Source organism: Hibiscus syriacus, unplaced genomic scaffold (assembly GCF_006381635.1).
Source record: "Hibiscus syriacus cultivar Baekdansim isolate YM2019G1 unplaced genomic scaffold, ASM638163v2 tig00013680_pilon, whole genome shotgun sequence".
In the NCBI taxonomy this organism is placed as follows: domain Eukaryota; kingdom Viridiplantae; phylum Streptophyta; class Magnoliopsida; order Malvales; family Malvaceae; genus Hibiscus; species Hibiscus syriacus.
Window position 1 is genome coordinate 735142 of NW_024062306.1, and position 11747 is coordinate 746888.

Consider the following 11747-nt stretch of genomic DNA (forward strand, 5'->3'; position numbering starts at 1 on the left):
AATGGTAAGTATATTGGTAAAATAAGCTTACGAGCTTATGGATTAAATGGTATGTATATTGATAAGAAATTTTATAGTATTTTGATTTTGACATTGAAATACGTGAATTGTATTGCATTGTTTACTGTTTTAATTGCCTCACTAAGTATATACTTAGCGTGTGATGATTTCCACGCGTAGGTAAAAAGCCAGTAGTGGAATAAAGAGTTCAAGGTGACATCAAACATCGAGAAGTATATTTCAATATCAGTAAGATATCCTATGATGAAATTTTGACTTAGATAGTGGCATGTAATTAATAATGTTCAATTTATTTTATTGAACTAATTTGGAAACAAAATGGTAAATTTATAGTGATGAAAGATTAAGTTTTTATGAGTTTAAGTATTTTTCAGAAAGTATTGTAGCAGTGCACCGATACACATTTTAAGTTCGAAATTTTGGTGCATCAGTACACTGTTCACGGTACTGTAGCAGCGCATCGGTACAATGTTCACGGTACTGTTCATACATATAATACTGTTCATGAAAAAGTATTTTTTTAAAAAAAATTTGTTACAACAAACATAATTCATCAATATATACTCGTATTTTATTAATATAAGTTCAAATGTGTTGTGATTTTGTAAGAACGTTGTTTTAAAAAGTCAATGTGATATCTTGGACTCATATCCGGGTCGGGTACGAGTTGGGGTGTTACAATTGACTTTGGAAATTACTTCACAGGAGAAAAGAACATGTTACAAGGGTTGGGCCTTGTAGAATATAATCGGTAAGAATCCCGAAGTAAAATCTATTTCAGTGATCAAAATAAATTGAGGCTAAGCAAAGCTAGAGGCTACCTCTCATCATAATTATTTTCAATCATTTATTTTTCTTATTTTCTTATTTTTATTTGTTTCAATTTATTTTTCTAAACCCCTTTATTTTCCTTTTACAGTTTTCTTGGATCAAGATCATTTCAAACCGACATTGGAAATTTCTCAGTCTCTGTGTATCAACCCTGTCTTCTCTATACTACATTCTTAACTTATTTTATTGAGAAAAAGGGTTTATTTATTTGACAATTATGGCGCTTGTTAGCGCTACTTTCTACTTTGACGAGTCCTCTAACTATTAAAAGTTACAAAATTATTCCCCGACTTTAAGGCATTGTTTTGTTGAGTCATCCAACTATTATAAGTTTGATCATTTGACTCTTAATATGTTCTAAATTTGTTTTTTTTCTGTTAAAAATATTAACGGTAATTTGAAGTGAACGTTAATCTACTGATAGAAATATGATAAAATCATATTTTAATTATGTCTACTGCACCGTCGTTGCTTTCAAGCACTAACTAGACATCATAATGTTTCAAGCACTGGTTTGATGACATAATATAAAAAAAGACCCGATCTATAAAATATAACTCAAATGATTTAGGGATTAGATTTTATCATATCCCAGTGAGCATGTTAACATCCAACATAGACTATCTCCAATTTATTTAACGAAAAATGACGATTTTGAAACATATAAATAATCTAATGACTATTTTGTAACTTTTAATAGTCGGAGGACTAAAAAAATAGTGCCTTATAGTCGGAGGTCGAGGTTCATTTTATAACTTTCAATAGTTAGAGGACTCAACAAAGTGACATCCAATAGTCGGAGATCATTTGTATATTTTACCCAAATTGTTATTATACCATGCCCCCTCGACTTTTCGTTAAGTCAAAAATCAAACATAATGACAGACGATTAAAATAGAAACATAACGTAACATGTACTTTAAAAAAATAATCGAATTGCCGAAACAAAAACATTAGAATAAATAGGTGTCCAAGTAGATTGTTTACCTTAATATTTTTCATCAAAATTTACTATAAATATAATAAAAATAATTGTATTAATTTTATAAATAAATCATTATAAACTCAGTAAAAATATTTAACAATAAATTAATTTGAAGGTATTGATAATCAAATTAAAATATTAGTTTTTTTTTACATAAAAATTGTAAAATAGAGTTGGTTTTTTTTAGATAAATATCATCCAAGGTCCACTTCAGAAGAGAAGCTAAAGTATTATACCCACAGCGGAAAGAGGAGAGAGAAACAAGAGAGAAAAGATGGGGGGAGGAATGGAGACAAACAAAAACAGATTCATCGAAGATTGGAGCTCTGCGAGAGAGAATCTGGAGCACAATTTCCGCTGGACTCGCCGCAACTTGGCTCTCGTCGGCATTTTCGGCATCGCTATCCCCGTCCTTGTCTACAAGGGCATTGTTCGAGAATTTGTATTCTTCTCTTTTTCCATCTCTCTTTTAATTTTATAGATTACCCCTTGATTTATCGATTTAGCCTTTGATTTGTTTCTTGAAATCTTATATTTTTTTCATTGCATTTTTAAAGTGGTTGGATTTGGGGTTTTTGGTTTTTATTTGATTAATTGAATTTGGTCTGCACGATTTTTGTTGAGATTCACTGCCTGACTGCAACTGTTATCGTTTTAGTCGGTTTCTGTTTATTGGGCTTCTGATTGTTTTCCTAGTTTGAAAAAAAGGGTTTTGAAAATTGAATATTTGTCTGACTGAGATATTTTCTGGAGTAGATACTTGGGCTAGCTTGATTTCATTTACGGCGCTAAACTGGTAATGTGCCCTACGATGTAAAAGAAAGACTTTTCTTCCTTATGGCACCATGTTTCTTCTTACTTGTGCTAGACATAATTTGTAAAATTGATTTGGGGCTGTATGATTCTTATCAAGACTGGTTGCTTGATTGTAACTATTTTCATTTTGATCGATTACTGTTTATTTGATTCTGAATGATTTTCCTTGGGGTTTCTTATTTTGAAGAAGGGCTTTAAACATTTGGTTTTTTGTCTGACTGATTGTGGATTAAATCCTTGGGTTGGCTTGATTTCAGCAATTACTGCACTAAAATTTTCTTATGCTGAGATGTATTGCATTAGTAGCAAAATTGGTAATGCACTATACTAGTGTAAAAGAAAGTTCTTTTGTTACTGGCACTATATTTCTTCAAACTTGTGTTAGACCATTATTTGTAAAATTTTATCATATCATTTATGATCACTATTTGACTTTTACGGGGATTTATATTTACATGGACTTCTCTTTTATCCTAACGTAATTTGTAAAAGTTATCGTAATTGTGCCTTACCCGTGTATGACATGTTATCTCAAGCCCTTGCGACAGAGGTCTAACCAGCCCTGGAAAAAATCAACAACCATATAACTGAAATATGTTGCAGAGCAAGAATACACCAAAAAAAAAATTTACTATTTAACACTTGAAGGACAGAAAATAAGAACATTTTTATTCTATTATTGCCTATAGGAGTCTTCCCATGAAAGTGTTACCATTTGAAACTGTGGTGAACCATTCTTTGGTATTCGTTAAAAGTTTAGCAAGCAAGCAAGGCATAGAGAAAGATGATAAAAAAAAAATCTCAAGGTGGTTCATAGAACATAAAATATTGTGTTTTGGTGATAGGGGAATACAAGAACGTGGAGTTAAATGGTAAGTGTTTGATCTATTATGGTAGGAGATTTTTTACATGGAAGGTATTGGTAGGTGAAACCAAGCCCCCTTAGAAATTCCTTTTAATTAAGCGGATTTGATTTAACAATTTCAGTTGTTAATTCCCATTTTTGTTTTGCAAGATCATGTTCGATTCTTGTCTTGTGTTTTCTGGAGCACATCTTGCAATAGAGATGCAAAGTACTTTTTTCTTCTTCATTTTTAGTTTCCTTTATGCATTTGTAATGATTTGGTAATTTTTCCAACAGCATATGCAGGATGAAGATAATGGTAGGCCATACAGGAAGTTCCTGTGAGTGCTTCTATGCTTGATAATAAAGGTTGATGCGTGAAACTGGGTTTTATCTTGGACAACAAATTGTGTTATATACTCGGTTTCGAAACTCGAATTGTTAATCATGATCAGTATCATGTATTGCACCTTTTAAGTTTCTGGTGTGCTATTTTAATCGACTATTTCAATATTTGGTGCATATATAATCAGGGTTTTCTGCTGCCATTTTGGATATAGTATTTACAGCTTTAAATGCTATGCAGATTCAGTTTCCCCCTTTTTTACAGTTGTAACCATTTCATAAACTGATTTATTAAAAGAAGGATAAATTTTTTATCTTAAAATAGCTTTTTACAGAAATTCACTTCAAATTGAGCTCAAATAAAAATTTAAACTTTTAAGAGAAGGTAAAGAATACTCCATCTCACTTCATTTTTCTTTGTTTAAATGGAAAAAAAATCAAAACAAGGGAAAGGATGATCCTTTCTATAGGGTTACAGTCTAGACTTCGTTGCGTTTAAATTTAAGATTTAATCTTTAAATTTAGATTTAGCACAATTTGGTTTCTTAATAATTTTTAATGAATACGATTTTTATCTTTACAATATCATTAGTTTATTAAAAATTAATAATTATTTCCAACTAAAGTCTAATATGAGTTGGAAGATTCTTTTTAAAATGAAAATTTTAATTATGTTTTGGACGTGTTTGAGAGGAAAAGTGTAAAAAATATATTTTAATTATATTTGATAGAAAAGAAAAATGAAACTTAATTATTGTAAATTAAAATGATAAGAGGAAGTGAAAATAAGAAAATATAAATATTCATACATAAAGATTTTGCACTATTCCGCCGTGCAGATGTACTCGTTTAGATACAATACTTATACGAAAAATAATATTCTTATTTATCATTAAGGTCGTTCAATGGATTTATATCATTTTTTTTCTATTAAATGGTTGAATAATATTTTGATGTACTTTGTTATTATGATTTTAATATCCGTTACGATTGAAGTTCTATATGATATTTACTCCTTATAATTATAAATATAATATTTAAAAAAATTAATAATATATACTTTAAATTTTAAAAAATAACACAATTTTCTTTCTTATTGTTATATTTTTCTTTTCTTTTTTCTATTGTAATTTTTTTATTTCATAACAATAAATTTAATTTTTATAGCATGTTCACTGTTTTTATAAATTACAATCCCTTGTTAGGCTTTGGACAAAAGTTTGCGTGAAAATGAGGACCAAAATTTCAGTTCTATTTGGGCTAGCAATTCGGCCTTCTTGATCAATTCTCCAACATAAATATATTATTTTTAAAAAAATGATAAGAAATCTGGGAATTACATAAGAACAAAATTGACCAGTAAGCGATTTTTTCCGATCATGAAATTTCCAATCTAACAATAACCAAAGAGGATAAAAAAAACTTAATCTGTTGGATCAAATTTACCGTAAAAGTTGCCAAAGTTACATAATCTCTTTTGGGGTGTGAAATTTGATCTCACGATCTGAATTGGAAGGGAAAAATGGAGAAGGTGATGAATATAATAAAGCCAAACCCAATCCACAACAGCTCTTAAGGGATTGGCAGCGTCGCCTCCGCCAGGAATGCCGTAACATCGAACGCCAAATCAGAGGCAAGTTCCTACCTTTTTCTTCTATTATTTTGTTGGAATTGTGGATTAATGGTTTAGGGTTAATATTTGGTAATTGTTAAAAGGTGTATTGATTTATTGCTTCAGATATTCAAAGAGAAGAGAAAAATGTTCAGAAAGCTATTAGAGATGCTGCCAAGAGAAACGACATGGGTTCTGCTAAGGTACTTAATTTCAAATTTTGTTTTTTTGATCAAGCTGTTATCTTTTATTTTTAATTAAATTTAGTTGCTAATAGTCAAGAAGAAATTCTTTGCTCGTATCCTTTTACTTCATTAATTGTGCTTCTTGTGTTCATTAATACATAAATCATACTTAATTTAAGTCAATGAATTACTGCATAAATTTATCAGAAGTTGAATTTTCAAAAACTGTTACTGATTATGCTCTTTAGTAGCAAATTTGGGTCTTGCGTTTAGTTCTTACAGTTGACTGAAAAGCTAAATCAATCATTTTTTCTTTTTATTTCAGGCACTTGCCATGGAGATTGTGAGATCCAGAAGGACAGTCAATCGTCTATATGAAAACAAGGCACAATTGAATTCAATATCAATGCACCTTGGGGAAAGTGTAGGTATGATGTTTTACTGATTTATGTTTTCATTTCTGTTCGTCTTATATGCGCTTTTAATCACGAGAATGGTATGATCAGCCTGTGTAGCTTTTTTTTCTTCAATATTTCATTTTTAATTTATGCAATCTTAAATGTTTAATCTTCTCACTCTGTTCTAATTTTTTGATGAACTACTTGTTTCTTAAATTCATTCTCAATAATTTTTTTTCTTCTTGTAATTCCGAAAATGTTGCAGCAATCGCTCGTACAGTTGGGCATTTGTCGAAGAGTGCTGAGGTTATGAAGCTTGTCAATAACCTTATGAAGGCTCCAGAAGTGGCTGTCACAATGCAAGAGTTCAGCAAGGAGATGACTAAGGTTTCTTTATTTCTTTTATCATTTAAGTACCAAGGAAAATATTGCCTTATATTGTCCTTTACTGTAATTGGAGTCAGTCTGAGCTATTGTTCTCCTCTCTAGCTTTGTTGACTACATGGGGTTTCCATTGCTAATTTTGACATAAATGTTGGGGATTCTCTGATAGCTTGAACCATCTCTTTAACATGATGATGAGTATGTCGGCTATCTGGAACGAGACAACAGATAGTTATTCTTCACCTTAATATTTAGGCAGGTGTTATTGAGGAGTTTGTCAATGATGCTCTTGACAATGCACTGGATTCCGAGGATATAGAAGAGGAGACGGAAGAAGAAGTTGACAAGGTCTTGACAGCAATTGCTGGTGAGACAGCTGCACAGCTTCCAGAAGCAGTCAGGAAGGAGAAGATGAAGCAGCCAGTTCAGGCACCAGCACAGGAGGTATGTTTGGCACGAATACTTTATAATGTACCTCTGGCTAATCTTTTCTCATTAAATCCGAAGATTCCAAATTGTTTTCCTTTTCCTTTTAATGTTTAACAGGAAGAAGCTATAGCTGAAGGGGTTGATGACGAGGAAGAACTAGAAGAAATAAGGGCTCGACTTGCAAAAGTTAGGTCATAACTCGTAAGTCAAATCTTTTGCCTTTGCCGAGAAATGGTGATCAGGCTGATTAATGAGCTTCCCTGGGTTCAATTGCACTTGCTGCAGTCCAAACCCAAATTTAAGACCTGGATAAAGTAATCTTCTGTGTAATGTATTACAAACAGGATATCTCTATTAATCAGCACATTGAAGCTATTACTTTGTAATGGCTACAGTTGTTATTTAGCTATCCTATGTGCAAGATCTGTATTATACGAGGAGAATCGATGTGTCAAAATACGTTGATCAATAATAACCATATTGGGGAAACCCTTTTATGAATTGGTTCTATTTATCTTGAAAATTTAAGTTGCAGGAAGCATTTTATGGTCTAATTCCGTCTAAGAACTATATATATATATATGTTGGAAACTGGTTTTTGCACTTGTTTGATGATGATAGGGGGACAGACGAAAGCTAATAACCGTGTCTGGCAAATGAATTTGGCAATCCTCGAGGAACTGTTAGTATGATGAAGCTTTGATCTTTAATTCTTAAATGATACGTGCAGGAAATCGTGTGCAAGAAACAAGAAACTAATAATTCAAATATGGCTTGAAAATGTCAGGTGAAACAGCTGAGTAAAGCTTATACGGAATATGTCATGTGATACTAACTTGTTTCTTGTTGAAACAGGGTCATCATCAATTCTAACAAAGTCTATTAATAAGGACAAACATCATTCATTGGGTACGTTAGATTGATTTTGGATTAAGTTGAATTAGGTCCGATTAATTTAAGCTAACTAAGTATTTGTTCAAATTTTCTCAGTTATTGATAACGTATACAAACCATGCATATGTAGGTGTTCGAACACGAATTCTCTAAGAGGAACAACATTTTCTTTTACCACTAAAGCCACTCAATGACTCTTATACCAAATTATAATTAAATCTTTGTTAATATGTCGCGTCATTAATGTAGTTTCCGAAAACTAAATTGTAAAAAATAAAAAATAAAACGTAAATACGATGGATATTGTAATTTAACTTTATATATATGTATGAGATTTCACCATTATTGAGCCATGTTTTTATTGACGTTTTTTGAAGTTGTCATTCATTATCCTGCTAGTTTCCTTTTAAGGATTGTTGGGATATAATTAATAATAATAAGATGGGTCAAGTGTGATTATGAAATCACCTATAGGCATGTTCTTTTCACTTCATTGTTCCATTCAAACATTGAGTGAAGTGAAATGTTTGACCCATGTTTAGGGCATGTTGGCTCTTTTTTTCTTTATTATTATGTTTCTGATATCTTGCAAGCAACATTGTTGTTATAAGCTTGTCTTGAAAGCCCAATTTCCATCATTGGATGAAAAAAAAGAAAAAGAAAATGGGGGAAAAGGCTGTTATATAATGAGGAGTTTTAAACAAGATAAAGAATTTAACAAGTACAAGGAAAATAAAATAACTTTTTACACCCTTGTTAAATTCAATGAATGAATCTTTATAATGTTTTTAACATTTTAATATGATTATAAAGTAATATTTGTGTTTAATTTTAAATATAGATAAATTACATTACTTTAAAAAATAAATAAAATTCATCTTTTTCAATTTTAGTTATTGGAGAAATGGTGGGGTTAATTGGGGAGGGCCGAGGGGGGCTATTGGGTAGATATATATAATTACCTTTGCTTGTTAATCATTTTTCTTCACATTTAATGCAATATTCTTAAAGTAAAAACTATTACATTTCCCTAAAACAATTATCTTTTTTACACTACTTTTTAAAAGAAAACATTTTTCATTATACTTTTTTAAAGACATTTTTTTATTAATTTAAATGATTACAATATAATATATGTTTGAAATATTCTTAATCATTTAATAATTAACGCTCAAACATCTCTACAAATATCGTACTCGATTCCAGAATCTCTAAAGATACCAGTCATCCCTTAAACTACTAAGATCGTTTGTTTCAAGCTTTTTAAAACATGCAAAATCAATGTTAAATTAGACTTTAAGCATGCAAAATCAATGGACCTTGTCCCCAAGTGGGGTTCCGTTGGACTCTATATAAACCAAACAAATAAACAAAATTTGCAGCAATCTCCCACAAAACATGGCCTCAACTTCCTTTCAAAAACTCCTTTTTCTTTCTCTGTTTTTGCTGGTTTCACCAATCTCGGCCAAGGCTATTTCCCCACGGCAAACCACTCCTTCCAGCCCCGCAAAACTACAAGCAGAAAAGCTTATAAGAGGACTTAATTTGTTCCCAATAGATGATGCTAATGAAGGTATCAATGACCTTACGGTTGAGAATTCAAAGATTGTTGTAAGGCAATTTAGATTCCCTTTGCTTGGTGCTCCTTCCCCTTCTCTTGAAAACCTTGCTCACCATGCTGGATACTATAAACTTCCACATTCTAAATCTGCTAGGTAATCCTATATATATATATATATGTATATGTATACATGTATGTATGTCATGGTTCTTATATGTTGCTTCCAAAGTTGCAAGTTTGAACATGATGGAAGCACAATCCAGAAACTAATGGAATATCAGTGCATACAATAAGGGTATTAAATCTTTGCATAAAACTGATTTCGGATTACTGATCTCGTTCACGAAAATTCGCAGAATGTTTTACTTTTTCTTCGAATCTCGGAACAGCGAGAAGGACCCTGTAGTGATTTGGTTGACTGGAGGTCCAGGATGCAGCAGTGAATTGGCGTTGTTTTATGAAAATGGTCCTTTCCATCTAGCTAAGAACTTGTCACTTTTATGGAATGACTATGGCTGGGACAAGGTGTCTAATATAATCCCATGATTTTCTTTGATACTCTCATGATGTATATGTATATCTCTCCCCTTTTGTCAAATCACATTTTTATTGTCCCTTGGTAGGTATCGAACATTCTGTTCGTAGATCAGCCGATTGGAACCGGTTTCAGTTATACTTCAGATGATACTGACATTCGTCACGATGAAAACGGTGTCAGCAACGATTTGTACGACTTCTTGCAGGCCTTTTTCAAGGAGCATCCTCAGTATGTTAAGAATGACTTTTACATAACTGGAGAATCGTATGCCGGGCATTACATTCCGGCTTTCGCAGTTCGAGTTCACAAGGGAAACGAAGCTAAAGAGGGAATTCATGTTAACCTTAAGGTGCATATTACTTGAGACTTCATATAAGCCCCATTTGAATATGGACTTTTTTTCATTTAGTTTAAATTTGAATTGTTGAAACAGGGTTTCGCCATTGGTAACGGGTTAACAAACCCTGAAATTCAATACCAAGCATACCCAGATTATGCTTTGAACTCCAGTTTAATTTCACAATCTGATTATGTTAATATCAAGAAGTCGGTTCCATCATGCATGGAGGCAATTAAAAGCTGTGGTATTTCCTCGTAGCTCTAAAAGATTAATGTCAACATCTCTATATGTTTTCCTTTGCAAATTGATACTCATTTTCAAGTACCATTACAGGTTCTGATGGTGGAGATGCTTGTGTTGATTCTTATGAAATCTGCACCAATGTATTCAATCAGATCATGAGGGTTGCTGGTAATGTAAATGTAAGATAGCATAAACTTTTATCCTTTGTTATTATATATATTGCAGAAATGGTTTAAGATTCTTACAATTTTCAATTTTTTATTGGTATATGTTCAGTACTACGACATTAGAAAGCAGTGCGATGGTGATTTGTGCTACGATTTCTCAGACGTCGAGACGTTTCTGAACCTGAAATCAGTTAAGGAAGCACTCGGGGTCGGAGACATCGGTTTCGTGTCTTGCAGCAGCTTGGTATACGAAGCTATGATTATGGACTGGATGAGAAATTTCGAAGTCGGCATTCCTTCTCTTCTTGAAGATGGCATCAAGGTCCTTGTATATGCTGGGGAGTATGATCTTATATGCAACTGGCTTGGTGAGACACTCTTCCTTTTTGATGCAAATCTTAGTATCTTACTCTTTCTAAACTTGTGTTTTCGGACTGTTAGGGAATTCGAAGTGGGTTCATGCAATGACATGGTCCGGGCAGAAAGATTTTGGTGCATCGCCAACTGTCCAGTTCGTCGTCGATGGTGTCGAAGCAGGGAAACTGAAGAGCCATGGTCCTCTCACTTTCCTCAAGGTCTGAACTCTGAAAACATCAATCTTTATAATCTGCAATGACCCTTCATCCACGTGCTTTCTCTAATGGTACTTAATTGTCCCAATGATGATGACAAATTGCAGGTCCATGAGGCAGGTCACATGGTTCCAATGGATCAACCAAAAGCTTCATTACAGATGTTGCAGAAATGGATGCATGGGGAAATAGCCTCATCTGAAACAGCTGAGAGAATTGCTCCTAAATAGTGACCTAACAAGTTTATATATATATATATATATATCAATATGTGGCATTAAATTTTATGCATTTTTACAGTTTGTTTCGTTGTTCTCAACAGTGTGGCATACCATTAAACAAAGAAATGAGTTTACAGTGATTGGCCAAACTTTCTCAGATCTGAGATTACAGTGACTGACAAACATCAACTTTGCTAGGCAAGCAAGAAGCAGAAATTAAAGTAGTTCAATGCAAATTCCCCGGTCTAATTTTGATTTTGGTCCCTCTATTATGCTGAAATGTGAGATTTAATTCCTCTTATTTGGTATAATTTAGTCTTCACATTTTTATAATATTATTAGTAGGTCTAAATTGATCATA

The 11747-nt window shown here is 32.5% G+C and overlaps 3 protein-coding genes across 3 annotated transcripts; all 3 read left to right on the forward strand.

The window, feature by feature from the left end:
• The first annotated feature begins 2032 nt into the window (after positions 1-2032).
• On the forward strand, positions 2033-4010 carry LOC120206328. The gene is made up of 2 exons (XM_039206014.1): positions 2033-2279; positions 3795-4010. The coding sequence occupies exons 1-2, from the start codon at positions 2112-2114 to the stop codon at positions 3840-3842; spliced, it is 216 nt and encodes a 71-aa protein (XP_039061945.1). The 5' UTR covers positions 2033-2111; the 3' UTR covers positions 3843-4010.
• Positions 4011-5183: 1173 nt separating this feature from the next.
• On the forward strand, positions 5184-7335 carry LOC120206279 (vacuolar protein sorting-associated protein 24 homolog 1-like). The gene is given in 7 exon segments (XM_039205980.1): positions 5184-5392; positions 5395-5475; positions 5581-5657; positions 5965-6067; positions 6303-6424; positions 6677-6865; positions 6968-7335. Coding segments are annotated over 7 exon segments (681 nt in total). The 5' UTR covers positions 5184-5364; the 3' UTR covers positions 7049-7335.
• Positions 7336-9142: 1807 nt separating this feature from the next.
• On the forward strand, positions 9143-11526 carry LOC120206329 (serine carboxypeptidase-like). Its single transcript, XM_039206016.1, has 8 exons — positions 9143-9459; positions 9662-9830; positions 9929-10192; positions 10277-10427; positions 10517-10605; positions 10703-10961; positions 11035-11168; positions 11273-11526. The coding sequence occupies exons 1-8, from the start codon at positions 9143-9145 to the stop codon at positions 11393-11395; spliced, it is 1506 nt and encodes a 501-aa protein (XP_039061947.1). The 3' UTR covers positions 11396-11526.
• The last annotated feature ends 221 nt before the right edge of the window (positions 11527-11747 follow it).